Genomic DNA, 19,890 nt, shown 5'->3' with positions numbered 1-19,890 from the left:
CAATTTCTTTGAACAAAATATAATGTTAGGTTGTTGCTCATCTCCAGGAGTACTCATGCTTAGCAATAACATGTTGTTCCAGCCCCTTTCAGGTATCTCCCCAACCTGGAAAGATTTTCAGTATGTTTATAACAGCACAGATTATTAGAATTGGGATGTGCTAATTGATTACATGATGAAATAACAAGTTTGTTTACTGTGCTGGAGAGATAGATAGATCACTATGCTTAATGTATGTTTTGTATATAGGAAGCCTGGGTTCAATTCCTGGCACTGCATGATTCCCTAATTCCATTGGAAACATCACCTGAGCATAGCCCCAAACATTAGGTGTGACCCAGTAAATAAAAATTAGAGACTGATAAGAGTACAGTGGTAAGGTGTTTGCCTTGCATGGGTCTGATCTGTGTTCAGTCATCAGTGCCCCTTCAATGGTCCCTCAAGCATGCTCGGAGTTGATCCCTGTGTGCATAGTCAGGGTTAAACCTAGAGTATATTCAGTTGTGGGACAAAAGTACATGAAAAGGAAAATGGTTTTTTTTTTTTTTTTTTTTTTTTGGTTTTTGGTTTTTGGGCCACACCCGGTGACGCTCAGGGGTTACTCCTGGCTATGTGCTCAAAAGTCGCTCCTGGCTTGGGGGACCATATGGGATGCCGGGGGATCGAACCGCCGTCCGTCCAAGGCTAGCGCAGGTAAGGCAGGCACCTTACCTCTAGCGCCACCGCCCGGCCCCAGGAAAATGGTTTTTATGTTATCACAGTAACCATTTAAAATTTCAATTATAGAATTTATTGTTTTCTTTTTTTTTTTTTTCTTTTGGTTTTTTTTTGGGCCACACCTGGCGGTGCTCAGGGGTTACTCCTGGCTGTCTGCTCAGAAATAGCTCCTGGCAGGCACGGGGGACCATATGGGACACCGGGATTCAAACCAACCACCTTTGGTCCTGGATCGGCTGCTTGCAAGGCAAACGCCGCTGTGCTATCTCTCCGGGCCCGAATTTATTGTTTTCTTATCCACATAGAACATGTACTAGACTTTGTATAGTTTTTATTTTCTCCTGTGCTCTGTATTAGGGATGGAAAAATTAATAAAACTTCTACTTTTGTTGTTTCACAACACATCCAGTGGTATGAAATGTTAAAAACCTCAACTTAGTGTTCTACAGTCAATCCTGATTATGTTCAGAGAACCATGCTGGGAGACATTTCCAGGAGAATCACACATGGCCACACCAGAGATCAAAGCTAGATCTCTCATACAAAGCATGCATTTAGCTTGTTGAATTATCTCTCACTGCCTTTCCCTTCTTTAATCACCACTTTGCTCTTATAGTCTTAATAGTTTTTTTGTTTCCACATCTGCATGGTTATGCATTAATATTCCTTTAGGTTCATATCTGTTATTACCAAAGGCAAGGCTTTGTGGAGGGGTAATACCTGTTATCTGTGCTCAATTACTACTAGCTGAGCTCTAGAGCCTACTAGAAATGGTGTCAGAATTAAAGAGTAGGGGTTCCACTGCTGCATTTAATCTTTGTACTCTCTCCATCCCTTGAATTCATCATTTTTATTACATTTTGTTTACCACATCTGTATTCATTTATCCAGCTATCTGCATTTGTGTTCTATTTATATATTAGTGAGAAATTCATGGATTAATCATGTGCAGTTTTGAGTTAAAAGTAACAATCCATAAAGTTCTAGTAGGGCATTCCTTTCGACAGCATGGAAGCTGTACTTTGTGATCTCTGTGTGAATGGTACTGCCTAGGATCATATTTACAGACTTGCAAGTTGCCCCTGAGTTTTAATTGTTCTCATTGGAAGATTAAAGAGAGGAGTATTTCATTCGAGTTTTGTCTTGATTTAGGAAAGATTGTGTGTTTTGTCTTTTGACATTTACATTTAATATGTTTAGACATTTGAAGAGTATTATTTGGGTAGCTCTTTGTTCACAATTCAGATTAAAGAAACAGATTTAGCATGATGTTATTGCACTACTCTTGTCTTCAGATGGAGAACAAGATGGAACAGTTGGAAGTATGGATGCTTCTACCCAGGGTTTGTTGGAAGGCATTGGACTAGATGGTGATACATTGGCTCCTATGGAGACAGATGAACCTACTGCTTCAGACTCTAAGGGCAAATCTAAAATCACACCTGCTATGGCTGCCAGAATCAAGCAAATCAAGCCTTTATTGTCAGGTGAGTGGTTCTTTACTTTATTCATTCTCTTCGGTTTTCATTCCGCAGACAAATTGAATTGGTAAGATATGGGAGATTGGTTTTTTTCTTATTTCAGTTTTTTCTTTGATGGGCATTTCATATCAGCAGAGATAAGGTCTTATTCTAAGCTCAAGGATCATTTCTGGCAGAGTTCAGGGGATTAAAAGGGGTGGGTGCCTGGTATTGAACTCGAGTTCAATAAGGTTCAAAAAGCTAGGTAACTTTTCTGCTGTACTATCTCCATGGCCCCTTTTCTGTTTTGTATATTTAAAGGAATCAAGCTACGCATTTTTCAAATACTTCCGGAAGTCCATTTTTACCTCTTTGCTAATTTTGTTATTTCATTTGAAGCACTGTAATTTATAATACTGTTCACAATAGATTTTCATGCATACAATATTATAACACTACACCGTGTCAGAGGATTGCATTCTATCTTTTGTTTGTTTGTTTTTATTCCTAGAGGTGCTCAGGAGGCTATATTGGGTGTCTGGGATCAAATCTGGGCCAGTTGTATGCAAAGCAAGTGCCCTGCCCACTATACTATCTTTTTGGCCCAGCTTCCTGCCACTTTTCTCCACATCTCCCTTCCAATCATTCCCACTGTTTAAGCGCATTTCTATAAACCTGTAATTATCAGGAACTTTGGCAGTTTATTGTATCTTTTTTGTTTTGTTTTGTTTTTTGGGTCAAACCCGGCAGCGCTCAGGGGTCACTCCTGGCTTTAATCTCAGAAATAGCTCCTGGCAGGCTCTGGGGACCATATAGGATGCAGGGATTTGAACCACCAGAGTTCTGCATGCAAGGCAAATGCCTTGTCTCCATGCTATCTCTCCGGCCCCTCTATATTTCTTAATATCCTTCATATGAGAGAGAATATGATATGTCTATCTCTCTCATCTGGCTCACTATACTCAGTATTATACCCTCCAATTACTTCCACAAAGCAGCATATTATTTCACTTTTTTTCTTACAGCCAATTAGTATTTCATTGTTTTTAAGTATCGTAGTTAGATTTTATTCAGTCATTAGTTCTTTGAGTCTTACTGTTTTCAGATATTGGCTATTGTAAATAGTGATAGGAGTAAATAGAACATAGGAGTGCAGATTTCTTTTCTAAATGGTAGCTAGGGGCCTTTAGAGTAGAAACCACAAAATAGAATTGCTGGACATATCGAAGTTCAATTTTTTTAAAGTGTTTATAATGATAACCGACGAGGTTATAATAGTCAACATTCTCACCAACAATGAATTAATTTTGTTTGGGATCCACACCCAGTGGTGCTCTGCCCTCAGAATCACTCCTGGCAGGCTCAGAGTGGAGGGGACCACATGGGATTCCTGGGATCGAACCAGGTCTGCCATGTGCTAGGCAAAAACTCTCTTTCTGTCTCTCTGTCTCTGTCTCTCTCTCTCTCTCTCTGTCTGTCTCTCCTTCTCCCCTCTCTCTCCTTTCTCTGTCTTCTCTCTCCACCTCCACCTCCTTCCCCAGAAGTGGCAAGAGCATGTTTTCCATGTACCTGTTGGTCCTCTGTTTTTAAGGCAGCGTCTGTTTCTCTATATTCCTCTTAGTTTTTTTTTTCCTTTTTTTGTGGGGGTCACACCCAGCAGCACTCAGTGGTTACTCCTGGCTGTATGCTCAGAAATCGCTCCTGGCAGACTCAGGGGACCATATAAGATGCCGGGACTCGAACCTCCGTACTTCTGCATGCAAGGCAAACACCCCACCTCCATGCTATCTCTCTGGCCCCCTGTATTCCTCTTTTTATTGGGATGGGGTGGGGGGTTTGTGGAGGTTTTTGTTGTTTTACAAAGTACTTTATTTATCTTGGACCCTTTGTCACATAAGTCTTGGCCAAATATTTTCTCCAAGTTTGTGAGATATCTTTTCATCTTAATTGTTATTTCTTTTGTAGTTATAAGCTTCTCTTGGTTGGAGTGGTTGTGTAGCAGATAAGGTACTTGTCTTGCATCCACTGAAGCTTAGTTTGTTCCATGACACTCCTAATCACTAGCAGGCATGTCCCCCCTTATCAGAAGCATTATATTTGATCCACAACTTCTTTAGTAAGCTTTTATGTTGTCTCTCTGGCTCCTCCACTCAGTCTTTTAATTTTTCTCTCCCTAAAAATAGTTGTTAATGGGCCAGGGAGATAGTACAGTGAGTAAGGTACTTGCCTTACAAAAAGCTTACCCAAGTTCAGTAATCGATCAACATATTTGAGCACCAGTAATTTGCTATCCTATATGGTCTCAAGCAGGACTAGGCCTATGTAAATTATGTGCTCTATCCCATTGAACTATACCCACATACTTTGGTTATGTTTTTATAATTTAACTTGCCCAGTGATGTTGGGGAATTACCCCTGGTTTCTGTGTGCTGGAATCATTCCTGGTGGGTCTCAGGGAACTACATAGCATACCAAGGAGCAAATCAAGGTCAAGTGCATGCAAGGTAAGCACATACTTGCTTTACTGTCTCTCTGATTCCTTATGTTGTGTTTTAATTATCACTTTGACAACTCTCTGGAAATTATATTGGTCTATTAGAAGACTACCCTATGCATTCTTTATCTCTTAGTGTTTTCACCTCTTATTGTAATATTAACATTTGTGGATTATTCTGTATATTTCTTAATATTTGCCACTTTCTAACACCTTATGGAAGTGAGGATCTTACTCTGGAAACTGGTGCTCTTCCTAAAGAAGGCAGAAAATGTTCTTTGAGATTTATATATATTTATCTTAAACACCCTAAAATTACTCCTGATGGTGCTTGGGTGCAGGGAATTGAAGTCAGGTTGGCCTCATGCAAGGCAAAAGTGTACTACCCATCATACTATCATTCTGGACTCTACCTAATCTTTTTTAGAACTTTAGACTATTGCGACCAACCCCAGGGAATTGTTGACGTTTTTTGCAGGCCCAGACAATATTTTTTCACATCTGTTTACCTATGGATACTGGCCTTCTGTTTTCTCTCTTGTCATTTTTTGGAACTACCTTTGAGACACTTTGCTATTTGTTCATCTTGTTCAAAATTAATAAAAAGTACAAACTTAATATACACTATGCTTGAATTTCAGTCTGGCCATAGTCAACCACCAGCAATGCGAGCATCTGTGACCTATTTTCTAAATAGGAGTAGGAATACCTAATGTAAACACATCTGGATTAGAAACTTTCATGATTGAATATTTTTGGTGGAGGTCTCACCTGGCTCTTCACTCAGTTTTCAGTCCTGGCAGTGCTCAGTGGGTTATTTTGGATGCTGGTGATTGAACCCAAGTCTGCTGCATGCATGGAAAACACTTACTCCGCTGTATATGTCTTTAGGGCCAAGAACGTATTTTTTTTGTTTTGTTTTGTGCCACCCCAGCAATGGTCAGGAGCTATTCCTGCACTCAGAAATCATCCCTGGCAGTACTCAGGGACCATATGAGATTTCAGGGATTGAGCCCAGAGTCAGCTGCATGCAAAACAAATGTCCTACTCAGTGTATACACTACAGCCTCCATGAATGGGATTTTAAATCTGTATGTTGCAACACTTAAGTTTGGAGTACAATTTTTAATATCAGTTTATTAGAGCCTGTAATTTTTACAGTGAACTTATATGTACATGTACATATAAGATGTTCTTTAGTATGGCTATAGTGACAGTACAGTGGGTAGGATACATGGCCTTGCACTTGACAGCCTTCATTTGATCCCTGGTACCCCATTATGGCCTCTTTAGCCTACAAAATGAATCCTGAGTGTTAAACAAGGAGTAAAGTCTTGAGCAATGTTGTATGTAGCCTAAAAGCAATTAAAAAGAGGTCTGCTTTGATTGAGATTTGATTTGATTAAATATTTATTTGTATAACATGCAAAACTACAGAGAAATTTTTAAAGGCAGTCCTCAAATATGTCATATTTTTCTGTTTAATTCATGTTTATTTTGAAGTTTTGTTTTTTGGCTCAACAGTAAAAGAAAAGCATCTTACATAGATTCAAAAAAAATCTTACATAGACAGAATTTTGAAATATCTATTTCCGAACTTACACCGTAACAACTCCACATAACAATTTTATGCCATTCTAACAATCCTTTTTCTATGAATTTTAATTGTCACTAGATAGCATAGATGTAATTTTGTAATGTCAGTAGCAATTTTCCATTTTCAATGACTCTTTAGTTCAGTAGATATCATTGTTTTACGCTACAAAGTTGATTTATTTATTTAGATTGGTTGGTTTGGGTTTTGTTTTGTTTTTTTGGTTTTGTTTTTGGCCACACCTGGTGGTACTCAGGGCTTCTCCTGGCTCTGTACTCAGAAATCACTCTTGGCAAGCTCATGGGGCCGGGCCATATGGTATACCAGGGATCATCCCAGGTCGGCTGCATGCAAGGCACATACCCTATTCACTGTGCTATAAAGCTGCAGCTCAATTGTTTTAAGTCCATTTTTACTATGTGAGTCTTAATTTTGTTTGACTTTCTTTCAGTATGCTTTTTTCACCCTGAGGAACTTTTGTTCTGAATTGTCTCTTATAGAAACAACTTCAAGTATTTCCTAGATATTCTAAGGAAGAAAATGGACAGTAATTAAAATATGTTCACTGTTAATTATTTGTTAGAGTTTAACAGACTTCTGACTGTGTGACTGACTTTTTTTGTACTCTGATTTCTGTGTCCTAGCTTCCTCTAGATTAGGACGAGCACTTGCTGAGCTATTTGGACTCCTTGTTAAACTTTGCGTGGGATCTCCTGTTCGCCAGCGAAGAAGCCACCATGCTGCCAGCACCACCACAGCACCAACACCTGCTGCTCGATCAACTGCCTCAGCACTAACCAAGCTGCTAACAAAGGGCTTATCTTGGCAGCCTCCACCATATACACCTACTCCTCGATTCAGGTAAGGGGATTATTATTAAGATAGAGGAGCTGACAAGTAATCATAAAAAAATCAAATTGGTTGCTTCTCTGAAATGGAAATTTTGAATCAGCAAATTGGAGGACTTAGAAGTTCTGCCTTGTAGATATATACTCTATAGGTTAAGGTGCTTATTGTATTATTTGGTTCTGCCTAGTCAATAGACATTTTAAAGCATTTATGAGCAAAGAGCACTTCAATAGCCTTAGAATTTTTGTATATGAGAGGCCTTACAAGTTTTAATTATCAGACTATATACCCATTCGCCTTCCAGTTGATCGTCAGTTCAGGGCAGTGTAAATATTTCCCATTGCTTTTGTATTTGCATCAGAGAAAGTTATATTTGCCTTTTCTCTCTTTCAGACTTACATTCTTCATCTGTTCAGTTGGTTTTACATCTCCAATGCTGTTCGATGAAAGGAAGTATCCCTACCACCTCATGCTGCAAAAATTTCTCTGCTCTGGAGGTCACAATGCTCTTTTTGAGTAAGGATCAATTTGCTTCACAGAGAAGTATTTGTTGGTGTTTGTTTTATGTGTGCCTTTGCATCCTAGACATTTCTAAATCACCTGTTCTGTGGCATTGGGATACAATACACAGAGATACTCATTGGCTTTATACCCTGTCATGTTCTAGGCACTACCAAAATTAATTTTTAATCTTTTTTAACAATGGATTTTAGCCTATTCTAAAATTTTTTGTCTTTGCTTTTCTTCTCAGTGTCGTGCCTGGTATTTATTTTTGTACAGTTGTCCTTATATATCATCTCAAATTGATGACCTTTTCTGGGTTAGAATACTACAATGAGCTTTAATTGGAACTGTTTTTTAGTTTTGTTTTGTTCTTAATTGCTTTATTTAAGCACCATGATTACAAAATTGTTCGTTGTTGGGTTTCAGTCATACAGTGTATACCATCCTTCACCAGTGTACTCATCCCACTAGCTATGTCTTCCATTTCCCTTCCACCTCCCCACTCATGCCTGTCTCTAGGGCAGGCCTTTTGCTTCTGTCTCTCCCTTTTTGACACTGTGATCTGCACTATTGTTAATGGAGGGGTGCCTTGCATGTTGCTTTCTCCCCTTTCAGCACTGAGTTCTTGTCCAAAGTGGTCAGTTCTGGGGGTTTTCTTTTTTCATTTTATTTATTCATTTATTTATGGATTTTTGGGCCACACCTGGTGATGCTCAGGGGCATCTCCTGGCTATGCGCTCAGAAATCACTCCTGGCTTGGGAGACCATATGGGATGCTGGGGGATAGAACCGTGGTCCATCCTGGGTCAGCCGCATGCAAGGCAAACAACCTACTCTGCGCCATCACTCCAGTCTCTCTTTAAATTTTTAAGGAGAACTGAAAGTGGTAATATTTAGAGGCAGTTTGTACATCTTCTAAATACCTTAAGATTTCATATGCTATATTTTAAAGTATCTCATTAAAATGAGAGTTTTTTTAAACCCCAAAAGATAAAGCCAATGAATGTTTGATTGGAAGCAAAAGAGACTGAGGACTTTTTCGTTTCTTCTTTTTTTTTTTTTTTTGGTTTTTCGGGCCACGCCCATTTGATGCTCAGGGGTTACTCCTGGCTAAGCGCTCAGAAATTGCCCCTGGCTTGGGGGAACCATATGGGACGCCGGGGGATCCAACCGTGGTCCTTCCTTGGCTAGGCTTGCAAGGCAGACACCTTACCTCTAGCGCCACCTCGCCGGCCCCAAGAGACTGAGGACTTTTTCAACACTGGGGACTTTCAAGCACACTAATAAAATATTTGTTTGAGGGCCGGAGAGATAGCATGGAGGTAAGGCGTTTGCCTTTCATGCAGGAGGTCATCGGTTCGAATCCCGGCGTCCCATATGGTCCCCCGTGCCTGCCAGGAACAATTTCTGAGCCTGGAGCCAGGAATAATCCCTGAGCACTGCCGGGTGTGACCCAAAAACCACAAAAAAAAAATATTTGTTTGAATTTGTTCTCTTTATTCTTATTTATTTGAAATATGCCTTTTCTTTAAATCCAGAACTTTTAATTGGGCTCTGTCAATGGGAGGCAAAGTTCCTGTTGCTGAAGGATTGGAACATTTAGATTTACCTGATGGAACAGGTGAATTCTTAGATGCCTGGCTGATGTTAGTGGAGAAGATGGTGAATCCTACCACGGTGCTTGAATCTCCACATTCACTGCCTGCCAAATTGCCTGGGGGTGTTCACAACTTCCCACAATTCAGTGCCCTTCGCTTCCTTGTTGTAACTCAGAAAGTGAGTATTAAGCTTTCTAAAACCAAAGTAAATTTCTTGTGCTGACAAGGTGGCTCTCTATTTTGAGCTACTTAGTAACATAATGATGAACTAAAATCATTGGATGGATCCTGTTTTCAGATAGATAGAAACATTATAGAAGGGGGTAAAAGACTGAGAGATTTCTGTATTATAAGCATTTGTTCTTTATACTTTTAATGTAACCTTATTTATTAATCTCTAATTTATGTCCTTTAATTTATTCCTTATTGTATCAGGATTTTGTGCTGCTGGTAATGACTATTAAAGCATGTCCCATAGCTTTGATTTATTTTACCTAGGCTTTTGAGTTGAGACAAAATAGTCTTTACATAGGTTTTCAAATAACTTTTTAGGCAGCATTTACTTGCATCAAAAACCTATGGAACCGGAAACCCCTGAAGGTATATGGCGGAAGAATGGCTGAGTCTATGTTGGCCATCTTGTGCCACATTCTCCGAGGAGAACCTGTGATAAGAGAAAGACTAAATAAAGAGAAGGAGGGATCTCGTGGAGAAGAGGATGCAGGTCAAGAGGAAGGTGGCTCCCGACGAGAACCTCAAGTCAATCAGCAACAACTGCAACAGGTTGGCTACTACCCACACACTCCAGGGCCCATATTTTCACCTCATGGAGTGCATTGCTTATTGGTTATGTTAGTTCACACGCAATATGTTTAGCTCTTATCAACCAGGTGGTAAATTCCAGTTTGCACCCTCTTGGTGTTTCTGTTTTCTTGAACTACAGCACCAGTGCTCCTAACAAATTAGAAGTTTATCCTCCCAAGCATATTCTTTCATATTTAAACTTATTTAGTTTTGAGACCACACCTGGTAATATTTCCTTTTTTAAATTAAAAATACAAGTATCCAGAGAGACTATACAGTGGGTAGAATGCTTGCTTTGCACATGGCTGACCCAGGTTAGATCCCCAGGACCCCAGGTTTTCTAAGCCTGCCAGGAATGATCTCTGAGCACAGCCAGAGATAAGCTCTGAACACTTCCAGTTGTGGCCTAAACCAATAACAACAGATAAAAATACAAGCCATGATTTAAATTTTGGGGCAAGAATATAGAGAAAACACATATATGATCCTGTTTGTCTCAGAGTTATTTAGTAACCTTTTCCAGGAATTTGTTATACATATATTCTCACGTATGATTTTTTTAATGTTTCTTATATGCTTTGTATGTAATTATGGAAATATATACATTTGTGCATATGGTTTCCTTTAGGAAAATTTGAAAAGTGAAAAATATTTTAAGTATTCATAATGTCTTCATGCATGATAATTAGTATATTTTTATTGGTTTTATGCCTAAGTTCTATATATTCAATATCATACAATTTATAGAATTAAGCAAAACATGTTATTTTCTTAAGTGTAAGTCAACTTTGTTGCTAAATGTTTATTGTTTGATGTTATAAAGCTGGTGTGTGGTTTCTTTCCATAAAAACCTATGAACTATTTTTTATGTTGCTACTTGTTTTCCACAAAAGGCCTGATACTTCTTTCTTCGTATGAATCTCAGTCTTTGAATATCAAGAACCTAATGATATTGATAGCCATCTAGCCCCAGTTTTTGTTTTTTTTTTGTTGTTGTTGTTTTTGTTTTTGGTTTTTGGGCCACACCTGGCGGTGCTCAGGGGTTGCTCCTGGCAGGCACGGGGGACCATATGGGACCATATGGGATTCGAACCAACCACCTTTGGTCCTGGATCGGCTGCTTGCAAGGCAAACGCCGCTGTGCTATCTCTCCGGGCCCGAGCCCCAGTTTCTTAAAGGATAAAATTAAGAATCTTGATTCCTTTCTAATGATCTCAATTCATGTCAAGTTAGAAAACTTATTTTTATCTTAAAAGATTTTTTAAAGTATATTTAAGGAGCTAGGGTATTAGTTAAATGTGATAGAGCACACCACTAGTTTTAGCCCTTACACTACATGTTCCCCTCCTACCTTGCCATGTGTAAAGCCTAGGGCTCCACCCACCCCAAAATTTGCATTTTACTGTGCTCCTGAGGTTAGGTTCTGCATTCTTTTATAGCTCATGGACATGGGCTTCACAAGGGAACATGCCATGGAGGCTCTATTGAACACCAGCACTATGGAGCAAGCCACAGAGTATCTCCTAACCCACCCTCCACCAATCATGGGAGGAGTTGTTCGGGTGAGTTATTATGTTTAAATTTCAGGGCATTGGTTTACCTGGCAATGTGCTTTACTTCAGTCACTGGCCTAACTAGGGCTCGGAGTATGGATCTTTGGAATTAGCACCTGGGTTCAATCCCCAGTATGGGGATAGGGGTCAGGGACTTCACAAGGGACCAGAGATGGTATAGGGTTTAGATGTTTGATTTGCATTCATAACGATCCTGGTTGATCCCCAATACCTCAAATTGTCCCCTGAACTATGTCTGGTGTCAACTCAAAAACTAAACAAAAGACATTGTGGGAATAATAGTACAATAAGCAAGCAAATATTTACAAATGATGTTCATGCTTTGTGTAAGGGAGTCACAGGTTCCTTTCTGAATCACTCTAAGTGAAACTCAAAAAACAGGGAAGAAAGATGTCTTTCTGATTAATTCATGTCTATTTTCTTTTTATGGTAATTCTTCAAAACTTAAAATAGAATTAGCAGAAGCCTCCTATGCCCAGTCATACAAAATATTGAACTTTATGTTGAGAATTCTGACAAGTGAACAGTTGAAAAATAGTTAAGAGAATCTCTATCTTCAGAGATGCAGATTATTTGGTTTCACTGATAACCCCTTCATGCACTTTATTTTTGTTGAGAAATTTTTCCTCTTTATTGTTTTCAAGCCATATATAGCATAGCTTAGGAACTTGGCATGTGTGCAAGGGACCAGGCAGTGCCAGTGTTTGAACTTAGGCCTCTTACATACCGAACATGCATTCTAGCCTGTTGAAGTTTTTTCTGCAGTCCCTACCTTTCTGTTCTTATAGTCACCAGGTAAATGTGGTTGGCACTGACTACAGAACAGCATTCAGATCATCTTCTCTTTGCTTAAACTTGATGTGAGAATGGAGTACGTGGAGTTGTTGGTTTTTCTTTTGTTGCTCTGTAGGATCTGAGTATGTCTGAAGAGGATCAGATGATGAGAGCAATTGCCATGTCTCTGGGACAGGATATCCCAATGGAACAAAGGGCAGAGTCACCAGAGGTAACTAGGAAACAGGGCTTCCAACAGTCAGCTTACTTTTCATGAATATTCTGATAGTATTGGTGGGATTATAGTTGAAACATGAAAATGCTCATTCATCCCAATCTTGTCATTACCATTACATTATTACTGACTTGAAGCTTGAAGTTAGGCAGATGAAGCGTTACTCTTTATTGTCAAATAATAGATTCAAAGTGTATTTCATCATGTCTATTGAGCTAAACATGACCATCTGTTACTGAGTAACAAATACTTCAGTTTATTATATTGGCATGTAATGCAGGGCAATGTGAGCAAATGATTTTGTGGGAGATCACATAGAATGCTTGACTGGATTGTGCTTTAGGGTTTGAAGTTGTCTTCACTGGTTTCCTTGTCTTTCTTTGCCTATGTGGAACCTCATCCTAACTTTCTTACCCTGATGAAGCATTACCTGCTTGAAGAAATGGTAGGAAGTATTTATATGATGGAGAAAATATATTATCTGAGTTAGTTTTCTATTTCTTTCAACTATTCCATATGACATAATTCTTCTCTTCGTGCTCCAGGAAGTTGCTTGCCGAAAGGAAGAAGAGGAACGGAAAGCTCGAGAGAAGCAGGAAGAAGAGGAGGCTAAATGTCTAGAGAAGTTTCAGGATGCTGATCCATTGGAACAGGATGAACTCCACACTTTCACAGATACTATGTTGCCAGGCTGCTTCCATCTCCTTGATGAACTTCCAGACACAGTCTACCGTGTGTGTGATCTAATCATGACAGCAATCAAACGTAATGGAGCAGATTATCGAGACATGATTCTAAAGCAAGTAGTCAATCAGGTAAATTCTTCAAGAGCCAGCAGATACTGGCTCTTTAAATACTATAGTATTTTAAATGGATTTCCTGAAATTTTTCAAAACCTGTTTTCTGTATCCTGTAAAAATAATGCAGAATCTAAGGCACTTATCTTGAACATGACTGACCCAGGTTCAAATCCTGATTCCATGTGTGGTCTCTTTACTCCCAAAGTTACAAAATGTGGTATGTGGGGCCGAGAGATAACATAAAGGTAGTGCATTTGCCTTGCATGCAGAAGGTCATGGTTCAAATCCCAGCGTCCCATATGGTCCCCCAAGGAGCGATTTCTGAGCATAGGAGTAACCCCTGAGCGCTGCCGGGTGTGACCCAAAAACAAAACAAAAAAAAAAGGTGGTTTCTGAAAAAAAAATCAATACATGAATTAATCCCTGGCAACACAAAAAGAAAGGAAAGGTGGGAGAGAAGGAGAAAAAGAATTAGACTTTATCAAGAGTTAACCAGTTGCAATTTTGGTTGTATTTCCTTTACAATTCCATTTATGTATAATAATTGGTGTCTCATAAATTCATACTTTTTAGAAGGTGAAAAAGAAAAAAAGTGATAAACATTAAATGTAAAGGCAAACTGAGAAGCCATTTTTATATGACTGGACCAAGCTTACCAAACTTTTCTAAGAGCAAACTAATTTAAGGGGCAGAATCCCTTAAGGCGTAGTTTGCCTTTTATGCGGCTGACCTAGGAGAGACCTGGTTTGATTTTCAGCATTTCATATGGTCCACCAGCCTGCCAGAGGTTATTTCTGAGTGCAGAGACAGGAGTAACCCCTGAGTGCAGCTGAGTGTAGCCCAAAAAACCAATCAATAAGTAAATAAAGTTAAAATAAATAGGAAAAAAAAAACAAAAATGCATTTAAGAAAACTAAAACCTGGTTGGGGTGGGAAAAACAAAAAAAAAAAAGAAAGAAAAAACTAAAACCTGAATAGAAAAGTACTTAGTAATTCATTACCAAAAATTGGTATGTAAACTAAAGTAAAACGAATGTATAGTGTTTGGGGGTTTTATTATTTTGATGTATTACTGTTTTTCTTTTTTGTTCTTGTTGTTGTTTTGAATTAGAATGGTCTGAGTTTGAGGGGTTTGCTTTAAATTTTTAAAAATAGGCTTTTCCTTTAACTTAGAATTTAGGCTTCTTAAATTGCCTAACAAAATAATCTTTTTTTCCCTGAGTCCAGATAGATACTGTTGGAGGTAAGTAAGGCACTTGCCTTGCATTTGGTCCAACCCCATTTTGAATGCCAAGCAGCACATAAGGTTATCTGAGAACTGCTAAATAATGGCTTCTGAGCACATTGCCAGGAGTAAGCCACAGAAAAACACCATGGGACATGGCAGGCCAAAAAACATGTCTTTTAGAGGTGTTCTGTCAATACATCTTCTGATACAGACACTAATTACTTGTAGTTAGTATATACTATTGATCCTTGTATGTGTTGGTGGTAGAGTGGGTGTTTTACAGGGAGCATATTGATTTGGCTACTTCTTTTCTAGGTGTGGGAAGCTGCTGATGTATTGATCAAAGCTGCCCTTCCTCTGACAACAAGTGATACAAAAACTGTGTCAGAGTGGATCAGTCAAATGGCCACCCTACCTCAGGCCTCCAATTTGGCTACTCGAATCTTGCTTTTAACACTGCTTTTTGAGGTAAGGTTAAGAACTTTGGTTCCTTTGATTTTTGTCATCAAAGTATTATTAAATATCTTTTGGGATACTGAAGATGATGAGAAATAAAAACCAAAGTATCTGCATTTCATTAGGTGACAGTTATGATAAGCTGTTTTTTGTATATATAAAGTTGCCTTGTGAGTGGTACAAACTATCTGAGTTTGGGAAGAGTATATTTGTTACTTAATGGATATTGATAGAAGAGCTTGGAATGGTAATAATTAACTTGAGGTGATTTTTGGTTCCCCTTCCATTTTTTGTTTTGATTGCAATGACCAGAAAAGTCAAACATACCTTGTTGGTTGAAAATTTTTATTGTGTTACTATGTATTGCACCTGACAGGTGCCTGTAATTAAACTTTGAATCTTACTAGCCTTAGATATTCAAGGAAGACATATACTACTCAATTATCCCTGGGTCTTAATTAAACTGACTATAAGGAATAAGGACTTGTAATTTCAAGAATGGTATTTAGAGTGATTGGCATAGTTTGCTTGGAATATTTTTATCCTCTATAGAAACATCTAGAAGCCAAAGAGTGGAATAAGAAGCATGATATAGAATCACCTGGCCAGTAGCAGATTATTTGAGGCAAACAAGTGATTTGCCTAGACCTGGACTTCTTTCAGCAAATAGGAAATTAAGAAGAAATTAAACTTAAATAAGTTATTCTTCATTTGTAGCTCATGGTACTCTGTGTACAGTGTGAAGTTGATATACTAAAAAGTCTTTATAGCACCTTAGAATATAAGACCTGGACCTTTCCTTTTTGGTGGAAACAGTGATACTTATAGAACATGAATATAGATGTTTAGTGGAGATGCTTAATGGGAAAAAAAAGAATTTATTGACACTACAAAAAAGAATTGGATGTTACTGGGCTTCAATAAAACATTCTTTTGAGTACCCAAACATTTAAAAAAAAAGATGAAACTATAAAAAGTTTCATGTTTTTTTTTTTGCTCAGTATTATGAATGTTTTCCCATATCATGGCTGTATCATTTCATACTTTAGTGTCTTCTAATTAAATGTTTGTTGGACACTTAAATTACTCTCATAAGTAACATTTTAGGAAAATTATTAATTGTACTTCTGTGTTTGGTTATTTCACCCTCCTTCAAAGATTATAAATGTCCTCTGTTATATAAACTCTTCATCTTCAACACAGTTAAGAATGTATAACTAGGCTGGAAAGATAGCTCAATGGGCTGGAACACATGATTTGGATGCTGGAGGCCCAGGTTCAATCCCCAGCACTTCAGGTATGGCCCTGAAACAAACAAAAATGACTTTATGGCCTAGGGGCCAAGAAGATGGCTCTAAGCACATGCTTTTGCAGGGTTCCCTATGCTCTCTCCTTGGCTCTTTTGTTTATCACGGTTAGCATTCATCTCTAGATGGGACATACATATATGCATGCATCTGGAATGCCATATACACATACATGGATTTCGTCTACTGGTCATATAGACTAGTTCCATTTCATAGGTTAAAGCTTAATGATATTTGTAGCAATTTTCATCAGATATACCAGGCAGTGTATTGGACAATAAATACACACATACATTATATAGAGACCTCATTTAATCATAATCCGTTTTCAGTAGAAGTTGTCCCTTTGACCCATGAGAAAAATACAAGTTAACGTTAATCTCAGATTACACAAGTCATATCTACTACAAAGTAGTAGGTGGAATTTAATTCACAAATTCTGTTAATATTGGGCCCGGAGAGAGCACAGCGGCGTTTGCCTTGCAAGCAGCTGATCCAAGACCAAAGGTGGTTGGTTCGAATCCCTATGTCCCATATGGTCCCCCGTGCCTGCCAGGAGCTATTTCTGAACAGAGAGCCAGGAGTAACCCCTGAGCAATGCCGGGTGTGGCCCAAAACCCAAAATAAATAAACAAATTCTGTTGATATTAACCCATATTTTTTATACCTTAATAATCCTTGATGCTGAGTAAAAGTAAAATTTTTATTTCTTTTTTCTTTGATTTATCAATCAGGAGTTGAAGCTACCTTGTGCTTGGGTGGTTGAATCTAGTGGCATCCTTAATGTCCTAATCAAGCTATTAGAAGTGGTTCAGCCTTGCCTACAGGCTGCTAAGGAGCAAAAGGAGGTGCAGACACCAAAGTGAGTGACCTTGTATCTTTCCTGGGGACTTGCTCCCTCAAACTTGTGTATTTGGTATTTTCTTTGGGCACAAATAGAACAGATCTTGGGTTCTTTTATCATTTGAAAATTGTGAAGTCCCTGGGGCCACAAGATAGCAAAGTACATGCCTAGCATATGCCAGATGGTTTGATCCTCACCAGGTACAGCCCTGGAGATCCCCCAATTCTGTACTACCCAGCCTGAGCAGCATTGCAACCTGGGGCCCTTGCTTCAGTGGCCTGTTTATGACAGAATCACAGTGTGTGTCCCTGCCATTCCCCCACTTCCTGAGCACCACTTGTGAGGCAAATGACCGAGGGGCCTGAGACTATTAAGACATTTCAGTTGTATGGGGCTGGGATCAGTTCATTTCCCTGGTCCCCTGGTCCCCTGGAACACTGCCAAGAGTATCACTAATCACAGAGCCAGGAATAAGCCCTGAGCAATACTGGGTGTGTTCACAAAATAATTGATAAGTGCTTGCTTTGATGAATCAGTAAAATTTCTTATGTTGATTAGATTTCTGGTTTCCCTAGATAAATCTTTCCTCCTTTTTCAGATGGATCACCCCTGTATTGCTACTAATTGATTTCTATGAAAAGACAGCCATCAGCTCAAAAAGGAGAGCCCAGATGACTAAGGTGTGTAATATGGTGTATATGATTGACATTACTGCTTAGTAAAGTAAAAGAATAAATCATTAAAGAAAACTAAAGCATGATGATGAATATAAACCACTGACCAGGGCATAAATATTACAACAGATATTGTTTATTAGATTTCTCCTGAATTGGAATAAAACAATTTTATGGTGCTGCTTGCTTGAAAGTAAATGTTTAATAAGTGTACTATCTTCAGGAGAATGACTCTTTTAGTAAGTACTGAATATTGCTATTACTTATAAAGTAAGTACTCTGCAATAATTTGTGTGCTACATTATTCAGAATGATTTCAGAAACAGTTTTGTGCCGTTACATCTAATAGTTATGCTCCCTTTTTGTGAAACAGTTGGAAACAAAAGGTAAGCAAAACATCACAGGACAAATATGCAACATATTCTGTATCTTTAGACAAACAATTCTAAGGGTAAATATGTCTGTTTTGTGCTCTCTGGAGTATTTGACCCCCTGGTTAGCTTTATCAGTGAACTGTCAGTGTATCAGTGTTCTGTCAGTGTCAGTTAATACTTCAAACATCCAACCTTGTAGAAAGCACAAAGAAACTTTGCGTTCTTATATTTAGTACCTACAGTCCAACAGTAACAACTGGCGCTGGTTTGATGATCGCTCTGGGCGTTGGTGTAGTTATAGTGCAAGCAACAATAGCACTATTGATTCTGCCTGGAAATCTGGAGAGACAAGTGTGCGTTTCACTGCAGGACGAAGAAGATACACTGTCCAATTCACAACAATGGTACAGGTACAGGTTTGCTTGGTACCATAAACCCTTTTAAAAAAGTTATTAGGGGCCAGAGAGATAGCACAGCAGTATGGCATTTGCCTTGCACGCAACCGATTCAAGGTGGATGGTGGTTTGAATCCCGGCATCCCATATGGTCCCTCCCGTGCCTGCCAGGAGTGATTTCTGAGCGCAGAACCAGGAACCTGAGTGCCACTGAGTGTGTCCCAAAAACCAAAAACAAAGTATTAGATTTGCCTTTGTTTTGCTTTTTCCAGAACCAGCAATTCTGACATGTGGTTGTAAAGGTTTAGTTTTCAGAGACTGAATCTTCTATAGTCACTAGCTAAATGATGGGTCTATGGCATTTTGATAATATCCCACACAGAAATAATTTTAATATTTTAAATTTTTTGGTTCTTTTGGGGGGGGTATTTTGGTGGGCATTCTTGGTGCTAGGGATCTAGCCTTTTTGCATTTGAGGGATGCATTTTATCACTGAACTACATCCCAAGGAAGAAATAATTTTGTTTGGGGGCCATGCCCAGCAGTGCTTAGGACTTACTCCAGTCTCTGCATTCGGGCATCACTCCAGGCACGTTTACCCTTTGCATTTTACTGTTGCTTTGGGCCCTAGAAATTTTAAATGAGCTGATAATGATTAGACAGTTGTTGAAGGATTATGTCTGCTAGGTTGGAAAGTTTGTAGTTCTTTACAGGGACTTTTGTATGCCACTTTATGTCTGGAGCTCTTCTAAGGCCTTTCTCTCTGTAAATGATAATAGATGGGCTAAACTGCCAAGCTTCCTTCATGTTAATTGCACTTTGCCTTGGAACTTGCATTCTTCTTTTTTTACCTGTTTTTACTACAGATGTTTTTATCTGCTTGAATTCCTAGGTTAATGAAGAAACTGGGAACCGGCGTCCAGTGATGCTAACTCTTCTTAGAGTACCACGACTGAATAAGAACTCTAAAAATGGCAATGGTCAGGAACTAGAAAAGACACTGGAAGAAAGCAAGGAAATGGATATCAAGCCTAAAGAAAACAAAACTAATGGTATGGAGTTAGTGTTTTAAATCTTACTGGGAGCTTTTACATAAAGCTGTTGTGCCTTAATGTCTTTGATTGGTAATATCATGGGTGTGTTTTTAATCCATCATATTGATTGATAACCTAATATGCTGTCCTTTTTATATGTCTTTTTTTAGTCTTA

At 38.7% G+C, this 19,890-nt stretch overlaps 1 protein-coding gene across 4 annotated transcripts in view; it reads left to right on the top strand.

The window, feature by feature from the left end:
* Window positions 1-19,890, top strand: part of HUWE1 (HECT, UBA and WWE domain containing E3 ubiquitin protein ligase 1) — a 170,016-nt gene that overhangs the window by 89,618 nt on the left and 60,508 nt on the right. For all 4 annotated transcript variants that reach the window (XM_049767129.1, XM_049767132.1, XM_049767131.1 and 1 more), the window contains 13 exons: window positions 2,013-2,204; window positions 6,910-7,126; window positions 7,508-7,630; window positions 9,157-9,394; window positions 9,769-9,999; window positions 11,460-11,582; window positions 12,505-12,600; window positions 13,149-13,418; window positions 14,947-15,099; window positions 17,129-17,256; window positions 17,837-17,918; window positions 18,520-18,696; window positions 19,574-19,733. In XM_049767129.1, the coding sequence (XP_049623086.1) occupies window positions 2,013-2,204; window positions 6,910-7,126; window positions 7,508-7,630; window positions 9,157-9,394; window positions 9,769-9,999; window positions 11,460-11,582; window positions 12,505-12,600; window positions 13,149-13,418; window positions 14,947-15,099; window positions 17,129-17,256; window positions 17,837-17,918; window positions 18,520-18,696; window positions 19,574-19,733 (2,190 nt within the window). The remainder of the gene's footprint in view (window positions 1-2,012; window positions 2,205-6,909; window positions 7,127-7,507; window positions 7,631-9,156; window positions 9,395-9,768; window positions 10,000-11,459; window positions 11,583-12,504; window positions 12,601-13,148; window positions 13,419-14,946; window positions 15,100-17,128; window positions 17,257-17,836; window positions 17,919-18,519; window positions 18,697-19,573; window positions 19,734-19,890) is intronic.

Source organism: Suncus etruscus, chromosome X (genome assembly GCF_024139225.1).
Source record: "Suncus etruscus isolate mSunEtr1 chromosome X, mSunEtr1.pri.cur, whole genome shotgun sequence".
NCBI classification, from domain to species: Eukaryota; Metazoa; Chordata; class Mammalia; order Eulipotyphla; family Soricidae; genus Suncus; species Suncus etruscus.
This window is presented reverse-complemented; position numbering and strand designations above follow the sequence as displayed.